Source organism: Ambystoma mexicanum, chromosome 6p, assembly GCF_040938575.1.
Source record: "Ambystoma mexicanum isolate Mex_15411 chromosome 6p, UKY_AmexF1_1, whole genome shotgun sequence".
Lineage (NCBI taxonomy): Eukaryota > Metazoa > Chordata > Amphibia > Caudata > Ambystomatidae > Ambystoma > Ambystoma mexicanum.
The window spans coordinates 1,473,891,292-1,473,908,175 of NC_090935.1; the positions used below are offsets into that span (position 1 = coordinate 1,473,891,292).

Genomic DNA, 16,884 nt, shown 5'->3' on the forward strand with positions numbered 1-16,884 from the left:
CTTGATGCCCTCGGTCTTACTGAGACATGTTTCACATTCAGCTCTGTCACAAGCTTTGATACTCTCCTCCCTGACGGCTACAAGATCCTCTCCGTGTAGTCCTGATCTTCCCGGAGTGGATTCCTGCTTCTGTCATTCCTATGCAGACCTACTCCTCTATCAAATGCCTTGGCTGTAGGCTTTCTATCTCTCCTGGCCACTCCCTCACTGTGGCTACAATCTATCGGCTGCCTGGTCAGATCACCTCCTTCCTCTCTGAGTCAGCGGACCTCTACTCTTCCCTCCTGGCCTCGACCACTCAACTCCTCCTTCTTGGTGACCTCAACATCCATCTGGATGCTCCCTGCTCCTCCTCTGGACTCGTTTGTAACCTCGTTTGTAGAGAAGGAGGAGGGAGGCAGGAGAGAAAAAGAGAAGAGGTTAGCAGGGGAGAGGGAGATAGAAGGAGGACGAGAAGAGGAAGGTCTTGAGGAGTTTCCGGAACTTAAGCAGCTCCGCCTCAAGGCAGAGAGAAGCAGATAGGCTGTTCCAGAGGGAGGCACCTGCAGAGGATAAAGACTTATCCCCAAATCTCTGCTTGGAACAATGTCTCACCCGCAAAGAGTTTGAGGAGAACTAGCAGAGGGCTCTACAAAGAGAGTATTTAGGAAGAGAGTGTTGAAGTTAGTGCGGGCCTTGGCCCCAGAATGCATTGTAGACTATGCAGAGGGTCTTGAACTTGATCCTAGCAGCCACAGGAAGCCGGTGGAGGGATTTCAGCACCAGAGAGATGCAGTCCCTGGGCTTGAGGCCAAGGAAAAATCTTGCAGTTCTGTTCTGGATGAGTTGTAGCGGACGGAAAGTAGAAGTAGGAAGATTGAGAAAGAGGCTCATGCAGTAGTCCAGCCTAGAGAGAACCAGGGCTCTGGAGACGGTGAGCCTTTGGGGTAAAGTGAGAAAAGGTAGAATACCTCTGAGGAGGTACAGCTAGAAGTGGGACTTTTTGGAGATGCCCGAGATGTGAGAAGAGAAGGAGAGAGTGAGTCGAAAATGACCCCCAGAATTTTTGCCTCACTAGCAGGTGGGGGCGCAGGAACAAGGGAGGCCGGCCATTGAGAAAGTGGGAAAGCGGGAGCAGGGGTCCCAATGGGGATGCTCTCTGTTTTACTGGCATTGAGGCAGAGATCATTAGCAGCACACCAAGACTGAATTGCGGACAGGCACTTAGGAATGAGCGAGGAGGAGGAAGTGGCAGAGGGTAGCCTGAAAGAGAGCTGCGTCTCATCTGAATAACATTGAAAGTTAGAGGTGAAGGTAGAGATCCTGTGGGCCAGTGGAGCCATGTAGACATTGAAGAACCAAGGGGATAGGTTAGATCCCAGAAGGGCAACCACAAATAGAGAGAGTGATAGAGGAGAGAACAGACTCAAATTCTACCGGGAAAGGACAGTCAGAGAGAAAGGAGGCCAGCTACCCCAGGGCCAGATCTGGGATGCCCGGGTATGACGGAGACGGGAGATCAGGATGTTGTGATTTACCATGTCGAATGCAGAAGAGAGATCGAGAAGAATGAGGACAGAAGCAGAGTTAGAGTGAAGATTTGAGAGCAGGTCTTCACGCAGTTTCCATGCCTTTGGAGGCTCTAATCTATTATTTATTCATTTATTGGGTCTTACAGTACAAAATATACTTTTAACACAAAACATTAACATAATACAAAATGTCATCATAATTGTCATCATCGTAATTAAAATATAAAACCATAACAAGACATAATTATCAGTTTATCAGAATTAACATCAATCGAAACATCCACCGTACATGTCTCTAGGAATGCATAGACTCAACTCATTACAATTTAAAATCCTTCTCCTATGATCTTTTTCAGTTCAAAGATAACATTTTGGTACGCAAAGTCGACAGGGTCGGACACTGCACACACAAATACTTCAAAGTCTCTATATGTATTAGACAGTGACGACACAGTTTCTGGTCCCGTTGAGTGTTATTTCGCCGGCCCACAATTTCTTGTGTTAGCACTAGGTTTAGCCTGAGTCTCTAAACTTGGAACCTGAAGTGCCTTGAGGGATGATTTTTCAGGTATGGAGCAGGCGAGTGAAAACTTTTATTTTTCCAAGCAAAGTGATCCCCAAAACATTTATATTGGAGTAAGGATTCTACCCACACATATCTAAACAATTTATTCTTAGCCAATTTTGGTGTGGCTCCCAATACATCTAAGGATCTGCCTATTTCTTCTACCATATTTGCGCAACTAGAGGCCCAGTCTACCAAAACCTTACAACCACCTTTATTTCATACTGATTTCAAATGCTCGTAGATTGATGCAGCCGGTGGGTACAGCATACTTGTGAACAACTGTAGCTTCCCCCAGTCAATCATAGTTTGAATTGGCAGCTGTCCTAATTCATAGAGTATCCCTACTAACGGAACTGACTGTGGTAGACGGAGGAGCTCTTGCCAAATTAAACCTTCTAATTTGAACCAGTCAGTTCGTCTACTCCAAGTTTGAGCTCCGTATATCAATTTTGGGATCATTTGCTGTTTGTACAGTTTTAAAACCAGGAGGATCGAAAATCTCCCGAATTTAGCATCAAATAGGTGTAACTTGAAAAGAGCTCCCAAGAAATTAGTCTTAAGGTCCGCCACAAGCTCTGGCCCATCCAAGTTATCATAAATCGGCGAGCCTAGATACATGAACTTAGTGACCACCTCAAGGCTACCAGTTTTTAATGACCGAAGAGTCATTTTGCATTTTTTTCCCACCACCTTTTAGCACCAATACCTTTAATTTCGATGTACTTATTGACAGGTCCAAGCTTTCCAGAAACTCATCTACTGCAACTAAAGCTCTTTGGAGACCTATAGCGGTTAGGTTACATAATACAATGTCATCAGCGTACAGTAAATATTGTATCACCAGGGTTCCCAATCTTGGCGGGTTTGTTCTTACTTTTTCCAAATGGCCCGCTATACCAAATAAGTAGAAACAGAAGAGAAAGGGGGCCAACACACACCCCTGACGTAAGCCCCTATCAGTTTGGATCCATACTGAGTATTCACCAAAGGCGTCCAACCTGACCCTGATTCTTGTACCTGTGTGCAGGGATTCAAGTATCCCCACCAACGCAGGTAGAAAGCCCTGTTCGTGTAACCTTTTCCAAAGCAAGGCCCTATTTACGTGATGAAAGGCCTTGCTAATGTCCGAAAAGGCTAGAAAAACTGGTCTTGCTTGGGTTTAAGCTTGATGTGCAAGTAAATCCAGCACAAAACTATTTAGGGCAGTGCCCATACCCTGGCGAAACCCCACCTGATAAATTCCCAGAGAGTTAGATTTGCGCGCCCATTTTTGTAGCTCTTTCAGGAGAATTTTTGCAAAAATTGTATTTAAGGCGTCCAAAAGAGATAAAGGCCTCTAACATGAAGGAGACGATTTATCTCCACCTTTAAAAATCAAAATTATTGTTGCAGCAGACCAAGTCTCAGGGAACACTTTATTGACTAGGATACTGGAAAATAAACTGATAATACTTTAGGCCAAACATCCATATTGTCTTTAAATGTCAGATTTGAAAGGCCATCAGGGACCGGGGCGTTAGAACGCTTGCTCCTTTTTATCAGACAAGTAATGTCCTCCAGAACCCAGTTAAGTGCCCCCTTCCACCTGGTCTGAAACCAAACAAATGAACTATTGACCCCTGGTTTCGTATAGAGTTGAGAAAAATGCTTCACCTAGGTTTCTTCCGGAATTGAGTGAGACTGTACAAAACATTCTCTCCTTTGAGGCTTTATTAGCTGCCAGAATCTGCCTGTGTTATTTCCTGCCATACAAGCCAACATCATTTCGGCGTCATTAATGTACAGTGCAAATTGCCTCCCCTTCACCCAGTTTCTATGGTCTTGTCTTAGTCTGGGGACCTCCTCCCTGTGACCAACTGTTGGAGCCTCATTTAACCTCCTCACTTCTCTATGCAGTTGTTTCTTACAAGCCTGTGTCTCCAAATCAAAGGCATGGGAATGACCCCACTTGTTCACCCCCTTCTTTAGTTGTCTTTTGTAGTTAAACTATCCAAGACCTCCCATATTATTACAGAGAAGCCTACCGCAGAACCTAAAAAAGCCCTCCTTTCTATGGACAGGCTAGCAATCCCCCCAAGGAAGGCTTTGGCCATTTTTGGTACCCATCTATCCACAGAGTTTCTGGGGTTTATTTCCACTGCTTGGTGCACAGCGTTTTCCTTTTTCGAAGGCAGAATAATGCTTTACACCAGCAAAGAATGATCAATCAGAGTCAAACGTTTTTTTTCCAAAGATCCCCCCTCACTGCTAAGTCCTGTGCAACAAATACATGGTCTACTGTTGTATTCCAGGGCCCGTTGTGCCACAAAAGGTTCGGGGGAATATTCCCTTGAGCATTCCCGTTCACAGTTAACAGGCCCCAAGTTTCAAATTCTTGGATAACTCTTTTACCCCTGGCACAAGACTCCTTAGCCACAGACTTTCTGGTTGGTGCCATACACCACTTATCATCTAAACAATCTGTGTCAAAATCACCGACAACTATAAGAGACGCCCCTTCTTCCGGAGGTTCCCCCAGCAATGTGAAGGAAAGAGCTAGTAGAGCCTCCTCTAGTTCTTTTTGCGGGTATACATTTAACAATAGGCATTTACTGAGTGTATCAAAGTCTGCTTCCTGCCATACCAAAAGTACCACCAGCATATCGGCCCTATCAATTTCAATTTTTTGAATGGAAACCCCATGAAAACGTTTAATAGCGTCAGCAGGCCACCATAGGGCCTACCCTTTTCTCCCCGTAGGGCCTTGGTGTATACAACGTCAAAGCCTTCTATAATGGGGGGGGGGTCCTGCAGGAGTGTTTCTTGCACACTATATCAAATGAAACAAAGAGATCTTGATTACTAATAATGTTCCTGAAACCCTTAGAGTTCCAGGAAGCCAGTGACCAATTAGACCATCATGTATATTGTGTTTCCCTACAGTCTTGTTCCCATTTATTACTGCCACCTTTCATCCAGGAACCCTCCGACCTTCTTTAAGTCAGGTCCTTTGTATAACCTCTTGAGCTATATATATCCGAGTGGCGCGTGCCAGCCAAGCCACGCACCATCCAGCTATTATCAGGATAAATTGGTGCCACACTTGAAATTATTGAGGGGCCTGTATCGGTGACTTCGAAGTCCAGAGCTAAAAAACGTTATTTTTCTTCCATAATAATCTCTTTGGTGATACATGACCTCAGATGAAATTTTACTTTGTCTAAACAATCCTTGTACACAGATTCCATAGTCATAATGTCTCCTGAGGTCATGAGTCTTACATTTGGGATTTCATGCATTAGGGAAAGTATATAATGTCAGTTCAAGGGGTATTGATTCGAGCTCTCAAACTGATCATTTGCAGGCATATCTTTTTTTAGCGAGTGCTTCTGTTGGTGCGACTCCCACGCTTTAAGTCTGACTCTAGCCGAGTCCTGTCTAATGTCAGGGACTTTCTTGCTAGTCAAATACTGGCTCTTTGGTTCACCCAGACCAATTTCTCCTACCGTTTTTGCGAGTGGTGCCGTCATAACCAACTGAGTTGTTCCAAGGGGTTGCCCCCCAACCGGATCCTTCAATACTGCCGGTTTTGAAAATATAGCATAACGTTTTTCCTTGGGGGGTTGCCCATTTGGAAGAAATGAGAGATCTGTCTTACCCATTGCATTTGAGTGTAGGTGACCACGCAGTGGAACTAGTCCACTCTCCCTCATTAGACAACATTTCCCTAATCCCCTACCTTCACAATTTTCTATATTTGAGAGTTCCCGGGGTGTTCAGTTCGAACAGGAGTTTGACCTAGATCATCGACTTGGTAAACCGATATATTACTCAAATTGAACAAATGGCTATCCCCCTCCTGGGCCTTTGGTACTGCTACTGTTTCCTCAGCAAATGCTTTAGTCTCAACTACTTTTTTAATTGCCTTACTTTATTGGATTTAAAAAAGTCTCTTATTTTTTATCCTGAATACTCCTATTGACTTGCATGTGCTTATCCACCTCTATTCTTAATTTTCTCAAGAACTTTCTTGAGTCCTTATTGTTTTGTTTTGGGGGGTAATTTACAGTTCTTTTGTTTTTTTTCCCTAAGGGAATAACTTTAGCACTACTTTGGTCACAGTGAGCACTATTACTGTGGTGATGACTCTTAGGACTACTGCTTATTACCTTATGCCCCCGCTCCCGAAGCCTTCCCAAGCTCGACACTGAGGGTGGGGGCCCCACAGACAGATCTATATTTCGCATAACGTTAGCTACTTCCCCCGGTAACCCTGGGTCTGCAGAGAAAACCTCTGCTTTTTGCTTGTCCAACCCAACACCAGGAGTAATGTCAGCTGGTATTGTATCCGTTTTAGAGGGCAGAGTATTGAAAATAGAGACTACCATTATATAGCCCTCCAATAGATTAACCATATTTAGCAGTTCCTTGACTTATTTTCTTAGGTCCCTAATTTCGAAATTAAGTGTTTCATAAACTCTGTCCATTGAATCCATGATTCGAGACAAGATAGAGAAGGACAATTCATCCACAGTTGGGAGGTGATCCTCTTGTCCTCCTACCTTAGTAGCTTCAACCAACCTTGGCTCCAGGGGTACTCCTTCCCCACCCAAAACCCCCAGACAATCATAGCCCTGTAAATCTGCTCTAATAGGCAATTGTGTTAACGGAAGAGACATGTGCAGTGGGACCTTCCCGAAAAGCGTGCACGCTTTACCAGTTTGTGCGAGATTGCCGGGACCAGTATTAAATCATCTGAAACCAGATCCCCCTCCTGATTCGCTGCTTCTATCACCATAGAATTAATATTTTCCTCAATATTAGATAAAGCCTGGTTTATGTCACCCAGAACCCCAGCCATCGTTTCCTCTTGGTTTATTTTTCCTGTCCCACAAGCTACGTGATCCAAGAGCTCCCTCTCTGTAAGGGAGATCCGGCCAATAGCCTTGGGAGAACCCAATGGCCTTCTCTCTTGTACCGATGGCAGCGACAGGTCTAGGGTGGATAATGGACTTTTTGATTGTGGTGTCACCCCACACCTTCCTTGATGCCAGGGATTTAAAACACCCACAATTCCTGGATGATGTGGCGCCACTTCTAGACGACAACCCATACTTCTAAGTGTTACTCCCATTACAGCAGCCACACACCTCTGTCCTCAAGGGTGTTGGACCCAGACCGCTTCGATGTATTAAGGTTTGAGGGCAGCAATAACCATGGCGTAACTCACCCCTCTCTGAGTTCCACCCCAATTCCTCATAAATGGGCTTTATTAGGCACTTTCCGAGTACCACAGTGGAGGGATCAATAAATCACAATTCTACAATATTATACAAGTTAATAAAGTGCTGGTGCGGTAGTAAAAGACAATTTAAAAACATAAAAACACATAAAAGCCACACATAAGCAATATTCAGCTAGACATACATATTAAATGAGACAATTAAAGGTTATAGTGCATACAATGAACTCCAAGCACCAAAAATCCTGTAGCCACAGGGAGCTCCAAGGCTACAGCCCGCAGTCACTCCCTAGTCAGCAGAACCTTCAAAGTATAGTGTTTATAGTGCACAATGGTACCGCGGCCTTGCAGCCTCCTCAAATTATGATTAGGAGGAAAGGACCACTGTACCCTTTTCTTTGTAAGACTAATGTGCGGTCAATACTTCAAGGGTCCTTGCAGCTTCCTGATCCAGACAAGGGGAAAGGCCCACAAAGCACTTGTATCTGGACCTAATCAGTACAATGCGGTCCCACTGAAGCTCCTCCAGTCCAGCTGGCTCCAAGATCCAGCAATCAACAGTCACCAGCTGGTTAGCCGTGAACGGCAAAAAGCTGCAAAGCTTTTTAAATAAACAAACAGTCAGGCTGCAAAAAACTTCACAAGCGGGGTAACCCGCGACATGCCTGCGTGCTGGTATGAGTCAAGTAGCCACACACTCGCCCAGCATCCAGTGCCCAGAACAAGCACTGAGCAATCTAACTCCTGTGGCACATACTATACTAATCAGAGGCACAGGGGATTATTGAGCTCTGTATAACGTTATGGCTAAGAGCTTGGAGTCCGCGGTAGCTTAGGCTCTTTAATCAACAGCATAACTGAACGGGGCAGGCAGGCACACACAAGTAATTACCTCCAGGTGATCGAGTCCTAGCACTCTTTCCCTCCGACAGAAGCCCCGACTATGCTCGGCTGTGCACAGAATAGCATGAAACCAGAACCCATGGCAGCTGGCTTCAAAAGGCTGACTCAGTCACACACACAAGGCATCTGTAAATGGCTCCATTAGAACTCTGCTGAACACCACAGAAAACTGCAGAACATTTCCGCTACGCTTCCGCTAGTGGTGAACATTATGTAGGGACCCAGGTAAAGCAGGTTGTTCTGGGTAATTTAGTTAGAGATACTGCAGCAGGAGTATTTCGCCAGTACTGCCAAACACTTCAGGACACTTCTGCTCTGCTTCCTCTTCTGGTGAACGTTATGTAGGGACCCAGGTAAAGCAGGTTGTTCTGGGTAATTTTGCTAAAGAGACACAGCAGCAGGAGTATCTCGCCAGTACCGCCCAACTCTTGAGAACACTTGCATGCTCTAAAGCCAGACTCATTGTCATGGAGACAACCAACAGATTCAGTGTGGAGGGTAAGCTGAGAGATAGCTAATTTCTCCAAGGGTTTGCCCAGGAAAGGAGTGATAGAGATCGGGCAATAGTTTGCTGGGATAGAAGGGTCAGCAGAGGTTTCTTTTAGCATAGGGTGCACAAGAGAGTGCTTGAGAGAAATGGGGAAAACTCCAGTGGTGAAAGAGAGGTTGCAGAGGTCGGCCAAGGCTGGAGCAAGAGAATCAATATGTCCTTGATGGTTTTAGGAGGGCATGGGCCAACCTGTTTGGAGGAGGCTTTCATTGGCCGGACTTGTCTAGAGACCTCCTCAGGTGTGACAGGGGAGAGGGAGCAGAGAAGAATGACCAAAGAGGGGTGTAGGAGATGTGTACTGCAGGCAAAGGTGCAGTGACCGAGGGGGGTCAAGGAGATGTGCACCACAGGCAAAGGTGCGGGGAGAGAGAGGACAGGACATCCTGAGTTTTGGCAGTGAAATGTGCAGCCAGTGCCGAGCAAAGGGCCTTGGTGGATGCAATAGAGGAAGAGGCTGCAGTAGGATTGGCCAGTTCCTTGCAGACTTTGAAGAGTTCAGCCGTATTGTTGGATGCTGCTGAGATGCAGGCTTGAATATAAACTCTTTTCTTGGAGCGGATGCAGAGTCTATAAAGCCTCTGAAGAAGGTGGCAAGCAAGTTTATCAGATGGTGCACCTGAAGATCCCCATTTCCGTTCCACTGCTCTGCACTTTCGTTTAAGGGCAGCCAGCTCAGAGTCATACCAAGAGTTGAACATTTTGGAAGGCTTCAGGCAGACCCTCATGATGGGGGAAAAAACATCAAGAGTGTTGGAAAATGGAGAGGTGACAGAGAGGGCTGTGTCAGGGTGGGAGTCAGCTGCAGGAGTAGAAGGAGGAGAGTAGGTGGAGGCAAAAGCAGCCACTGTCACTCTTTACATGGGTTGGATGTCCTTGAAGGCAGGAGGCAGTGAAGGGTGTGACAGTGCTAGAGGAGAAGAGAGCTTCATGTGGGAAGAGAGAAGATAATGATCAGTCCAGGAGAGTGAGATAGTGATAGGGATAGAGAGAGGAATGTCTGTAGAGATAAGAGCATCTAAGGTGTGGCCAGCAGTGTGCGTCAGGCCGGAAGATAGAATGGAGAGAGAAGGAGAGTTGCATAGGTTTCAGAAAGGACCTGAAGAGTCAGGAGAATCATGATGGATGTTATGATCCCCCAGGAGGAGGAGTTGGGAGGAGGAGGAATGGAGAGAAGAGGCCAGGACAGCCCATTCAGAGAGGAAGAGGGTGGATTGGCCTGGTGGCTGATAGAAGGTAGCCAGAATTAGAGGAGACAGGAGAGAGAGAGAGCCTGCAGACCAGACATTCAAAGGAAGACTAGTCCTGAGTGGGAATGATGGAAACAGGGATCCATTCATGAAAGATCAGGGCTACTCCCCCTCCTGGCCTGTTAGGCCTGGCATAGAGAGGATCTTGTAGGATGGAGGCTGGCAATCCAACCTTAATGCACTGAGGATTGGTGACATTTCTGATTGCCGAAAAGAGTGTCTTAGGGCGATTGTCAGCAGTATAAATCTGTTTTTGCAGAGAGAGATTTTGCTAAGAGAATCTCTTGTTTATATTCTTCCAAAGCTAATTTCGCTATCTGATGATCTAAATTGTGTCTAGTCTTGAGCCACATTTTTTCTTTTTTCCGGCTTTTTTCCGGTATGTACTCTTGAATTTTTGTAGCGTTTCCCTATACCATTGGTTGTTTTTCTTTATGGCTTTTTTCACACTTTTTATTGGGAGCAATGTTATCACAGTTAGTTTGTAGATGTGTCATAATGTATGAGTACATTTCTGAACATTTAGTAGAAGATTGAGGCCGGAACTATGTCCGTCAAAAGTTCTTTGCTTGAAATAAGATCCAAGTCTTTTTTCCTGTGAAGCAATTGTGCGCCAGTAAGTGCGCCATGACGTCTATAGTTGCTAAGTGTTGAGAAACCTACTTCTGTATGATCAGACCAACTCACTGGGTGATTTCATGCTCATATAGTTTCAACCCCCTAAAAAAGCAGGGTCCAACCAATGTCCACCAATGACCAGCAATTACCACGATAGTCAGCAGAAAAAGATGCCTTCACAGCTTTTTATGCCCTCTGGCCTTAGAGTTTCCGGGCATGTAACATCAATAATGGAATCCTCGGGTTACCCAGGGATTTAAATGCTGAAAAAAAATATCGAGGGGCACTCAATATTTTTGTTTAACCAACCTACTATCCAATACTTTCCCGAAATATTCTAGGACTGGAGTTTGTTTACATAATTGCACCAGTCCTAAAATATGTTGGGAAGGGAGTACCCCTCGATGTTTTTTCCCAGAGATGATATCACATATAACCATTATTAGCTACTCTAGTTATGAGGGCAGGACCAAACACCACAGACCAATCCACAATCCAAAGTAATGTATCTCTATTCCCCAACATTACTCCATTACCTCATTCGCTATCTATGGCTCAGAGTATAAACGCAGGCAGTTTTTTGGGATAGGTGCGGGAGATGGGGGGAAAGAGCGGGAGTCACAAGCAGAACGAAGCTGAGCAAAAGAGAAGAGAGCATGGAGAGAATGGTGTATTAGGTGGACAATATCAGGAAGAAGGTAGAAGTAGGATGAGTGAGGCCAAGCAGTAGGGAAGAGGAAGAAGCAAGAGTATAGGTGAACAGAAGGGAGCAAGGAGGAGAATGCAAGGAGACAAAGGCGGTGAAGTAGGTTTTCTAAAAGCTACCCACCATTATCCAGGCAAAGGGGGTCGGAGGCAGCAGGAATATGGGGTATCAGGAGGTGAACATTGGAGCATATGGGGGCTGGATTGGAAAAGGACAGTTATCAAGGCTGAGTCTGTATGAACCCGGTGTTTCAGGGGGTAAAGCCTGTTTTGGTCACTTTTCCGATCGTCCTCATTTTCATGCGAGTCAGAGTTTTGGAGCAGGGTCGGAAATGCTATGTCTGCCTCCATTTCTGGTTTAGCTGCAGATGTGGGACTGCTTTACCACAGCATGGATTTTCCTGGTGGTAGGAATGCAATGTATTCATATGGAATCTACCTCAAAATTACTCAATCATTATTTGCACAATATGGTGCAAAAGTGACGAATGAAACGGTTTTGCCTATGTTTTTCTTTTCACCTTACCACTACTCGGTGGAAAAGTTGAATATTGCATTGAGGAGACCATATCCACTGACGTGGAAATGGTCATGGTCCTCCTGTGCAATATAGTCTTGAAGAGAAGAACATGACCCCATATCATCAAAATGATTAGAATGTTTATATGAAGACGTTCCCACGTGACTACATATTACTGTCCCCATTTGCAAGGGTTCTTTCAAACATTGATGAAATAATGTGCCATTCAAAAGATATTGAGAGATGTAAGTAACAGGGGACTATGTAAAAAACGGGCAAGAGTTGTACCCCTATTACAAATAATGTCAACTGAAATCTTAGGCAAGGTGTACTAAACTTTCATTCAACTGGGGAGAAAACTAGGGTGACAAAATTACAAAATGTGAATGTAGGACTTCTTGACTGAATTAACAACCACAATCAGAAAGAGGCCCAGGGGTTAATTGGCTAGACGGTTTGAAATGGACTCTGTCAAGGTTGGAGGACTGGCTAGGGTTAGGGTGCGACTAAAAGATTTTGAGTACCAATGATGTACACAGGCCTCCACATGATAGCAGAAGCAGGGGCTTTGCACTTGAGAGCTGTGTTCGAGAAATTAGCTCGGTCAGTTCAAGCATACTTCCTAGAATGAAGCTGCATGACTCAGAGCACTATTTTAGCTCACTCAGGGGAGGAATCCCATATTTGGTAAGTAGGCTTCCCCAGGCAAAGGGATGCAGGGAAACTGTGTCCCACCTCGGGGCATAGATCCTAGGCCATCCAAATTATCGGCATAGAGCAGGATCAGTGGACTACTAGGAGCTACTTGTTAGAATAAGCTAAACCTCGAGTGAACTTCAGGTAGTTGATCTCACAATCAGCAAGTAGTCACCACACGTGATATTCCTATGCATACCATAGACAGTAAATACCTCATGATGTGGTGGGCAGTGAAAACAGTATTTGCAAATGCCATGCGTCTTAAAGTTATCGATACAACTGACATAATGAAGGCCCAAGTGTGCAAGAGTAACTGAAACCTTTAATATACTAACTGAAATCCTTGTTTAATTGTTTAATAACATTCCGCTGCAGGTGGATTTTTACAGGGGGCAGCGAACCGCAACATAAAGTTAAACAAATACTGAATTTGTAATATGGTTTCATTTTTCTTTCAGCAATCTATTATTCATTTGTTGACTAAATCTCTTGGTTTTGCTTTCCTGTAGACTATCTTGAACGTTTAGACCACGAACCTCCAGCAGAAGAAGAAGGTAGTATGTTTAATTATATTAAAGAAACACTGTAGGATTGTTAAGAATTTAGTTTCAAATATGTGATGTCCTAATTCTATTATTTGCATGCTTCAGTGCTGCAATGACTGTGATATATTGTTCTCAACCTGTAAACCATCAGCAGTATCTGTTCTGCCAGATATATTTGTTTTGTCATAGCATTGTCAGAGCATCTGGCAATCTGGCAGCTCAGAGATAGCACTTAGGAGGCGTGCATTGTAATTGTGGTGCTATAGAAATGTACACATTTCACGGGTCTGGGTTGCCACACCAGCATGTTGCCATAATTTAATGGAGCTCTGTGATGCCGGGGCCTTTCCATCGGTGGTAAAACATCTCAGAGTCATGTAAGGGTTCGGAAGTATGAGTCTGACACAGTAGTGGTAGCTTTGTTGGCAAAGACTTTTATTTATAAAAGTGAAAGAAAAAGAAAAGCCTATCTTGCCCTGTTACTATGAGGGGTTTCCCTACCTCAACATAAATACTACAGACTCTGTCAGGATGTCCGTAAAGTAAAATGTCCACTGTCTTGTGTCCAAACCCATTTCCATCCATTATGCTCTAAACTAACTAAAGAAAACTGAGTGTCTTCTTAATCCCGAATGAGGACCCTCTTATTCTGGACATATACGTCAATGCTACATTTTTAAACAGATTCTGTAACTTAAAAGTTCACTTCTTGAATGTTCATTCCAACACATAAACAACACAGTTTCCAGGCCTCTGGAGGGAACCTCTTCCTCTGTCTTCGCTTCAGTTCGCAGGTCAGTTATCAGGTCTGGTTCACTAGCCTGCCAGACTTGACAGCAGACTTTCCTCTGTACAAAATTCAATGTTGAAAATATCTCCAGGTCACCGATGTAGTATCAAATTTGGTTCAATATCTTGCCAGGCTTGACTGTGGCCTTTCTATTCACAAAAGACAATCTCCAAATGTCTCAAGATCACAAATATGGTATCAAGTCTGGTTTGGTATCCTGCCACAATTGCCTGTGACCCTCCTTTTCCCAAAACACAATTGCCACGTCTCTCTAGATCACCAATGTGCTATCAATTCTGGTTTACTATCCTTACAACCAGAACAGAAGACCCAGCTGGCTACCCTTTGATGTTCCAACAGTTAGGGACTTGTGATGAAACAGGCAATGTGAAAAACCATCTTTCTAACATATATCAAATATATACACAACAAATCAATAGTCAACAAAGAAAATCAAAACAAATATCTCATGTGCAATCATTGTGTACAGATGACACATCCATTTTCTTCACAGTATATACTCAATTGTGCCGTGAAGTGATGTTAGTTATGGGTTACTATCCTGCCTTACTTGATTATGTAGTTTAGAGTTCCAAAATGCATTTTGCACTTTGGCAAAGGGTCCCTTGACCCCTTGCTTTGGTCTGTAGCGCCTCTTCTCCTTCTCCACCTTGAGCCCAGATCTCTCTGGACTGTTTCTGGTCCTTGCTGGTTTGTTCTGTTGGTTGGTTGTTTCTCTTTACTCTCAGTTCCAGAACACTGATTAGATATGTCTCTGTGCTGGTGTGGGCCCTTGACCCTTGTATACTTCGCTGGCGGGCTTCACCCGTTTTTATATGGGTACCAGACCCCTGTGTGCATTGGCATGACTTCCCCACTTTCATATGGGTTCCAGACCCTGAGCTTCTGTTTCTGTGGGACCCCTGTCCTGTTTCACTTAATGCCCACTTGAACAGACCTTGTGTACTCTTCTGCCAGGTACTGCTCGACATAGGCTTTTTCACAAAGTCAATTTGATGACTCTGTTATCCCCTTTGCTTCTCGGGATGCACATGTATACCTTTTTTTATCCATTTAGCGCTTTTTGTGCCCCAATAGCCAGAGGCTTCTGTGTCGCTGTAGTGCTCAGTGTTCTGTCTTCGGTGGGTCAGCAGCATTAGATTCTCTGTGACCGACTTGGCTGCACACGTTCTTGGTTCACTTTCACCGGTCGTGCGTCCCTTCTCTCCGCCACTCGCAAGGTCTCTGCTGCTTGGATCTCTTGGAGAGTCGCTTCTCTCCCTAACAGTGTCTCGGCTTCCAGCCTTCGGGTCCCTGACCATGGAACCAATGTCTTGTTCTTCGCTCCTCCATGGCTAGCTTGGCCCACTATTGAGTCCTTCTTCCCTTTTTATGATTGAGACTGCTTCTTGTAAGCTGTACCGCATGTGTTGGTTCCACGGCACTCCCCCCACTTGCCTCCTTGTTGCATCTTCCTCGTGTCAGTGGTGATTTGTATTTTACCTGGGTAAACCTCACTCTTCCTCGTTTTACTATGTTTAATGAAAACCTTTACTCTAAACACATTGAGCTATGGGAGACCAGGGGGGACTGAGTCGGCTGTAAGGACAATGGGGACTACAAGAGAGGGGGGGAATACAGCGTTCTCCCAAGGCTATCATCACTGGTCCCATGGAGGTTTTCCCCCCATGAGATTCACCCTTGGAGTACCATTCACAGAGGGACTACCAGGTAGCAGCCTCACCTCCCTGGCCTCATGTTATGGTATGTTATGTTCATTTATACCGCAGACTGATATCACCCAAGGGCAGTCTCCAGGCGCTCATGTGGCTCTGCAATAAAGAAGATGTGGTTGGTTAGTGAGGGAAGAATGATAGGATGGATCCAGACTCTCACCGATATCCTCTTTGTCGGTCCCTCACCAGACCTATGGACCCCTCATATGGTCTCGGCTCTCCTAACTCCTCCACTCCCATTAACGGTGGCACTTCGTGGGAGGTCCCCTTGGCCTTCTTCCATTCCTCCAAGACCATCAATAATGTCTATTTGAATGGCACCGTCTTGGTCCACGGCTCTTAGCCCAATCTCCTTTTTGATAGGTTTCTTCTGCGTCTTATCATTTGCCTTCCTTCTCCCGCTACTCCCACTAGCACCTCTCTGGCCCCTCTGCCACCTCCTTCCTCCGCTTTCACTCTGGCACCTTCCTCCTCCTGTCTGGCCACCTTGCCACCATCTGCTATCACCTCTGCCTACGCTCAAGCACGCCAACCACTTCCACTAGTTGTACCTCAAGCCTGCACCCCTCCCCGGAAGTCTTTCAAATGTGGCAACCTGCTCCACGTTGCCACTCTCACTCCACTCCTTGGAGAGGTTGATCTAGGTGTCCTCACTCTTACTGAGACATGGTTCACGGCCACCTCTGTCAGGTGTTTTGACACTCTTCTCCCTCATGGCTATAAGATCCTCTCTGTACCCAGAACCAACCAACCTGTGGGGGAGAGGCTCTCATCTTTCTGCAGTGGGTCCCTGCCTCTGTCATTACTACACAGGCCTACTCCTCCTTGCAATGCCTGGTCTGCAGGCTCTTTATCTCTCTTGGCCTCTCTCTGACTGTGGCCACCATCTATAGGCCACCTGGCCAGGCTGCCCTCTTCCTCTGAGAGTGGGCGGCCTCTCCACATCTCTCCTCTCAAATTCTTCCCTTCTGAGACCTCAATATCCACCTGGATGCTTCTGAGCCCTCCAAGGGGCTCTTCTGCGACCTCTGCGACTCTCTCCATTCTACCCTCTGTTCCGACATACACTGCCGGACACACCTTGGATGTTCTGATCTCCTCAGACATCCCTCTCTTTAACTCTCTCACTACTACTCTCTCTTGGACTGACCACACCTTTTCTTTCCTCTCACCTGACACTCTCTGTCCCCCAGGCTAAGCCCTCCCCAGCACTGCCACCTACCTTCTCGGTCATTCGGCCATGAAGCGTGTGTCAGTTAATGCCTTCGCCT

At 45.5% G+C, this 16,884-nt stretch overlaps 1 protein-coding gene across 1 annotated transcript in view; it reads left to right on the forward strand.

The window, feature by feature from the left end:
- LOC138510558 (serine/threonine-protein kinase MRCK beta-like) overlaps positions 1-16,884 on the forward strand; it is a 2,015,755-nt gene that overhangs the window by 660,875 nt on the left and 1,337,996 nt on the right. The window contains exon 11 of the mRNA XM_069626316.1: positions 13,052-13,096. Coding sequence (XP_069482417.1) covers positions 13,052-13,096 — 45 coding nt within the window. The remainder of the gene's footprint in view (positions 1-13,051; positions 13,097-16,884) is intronic.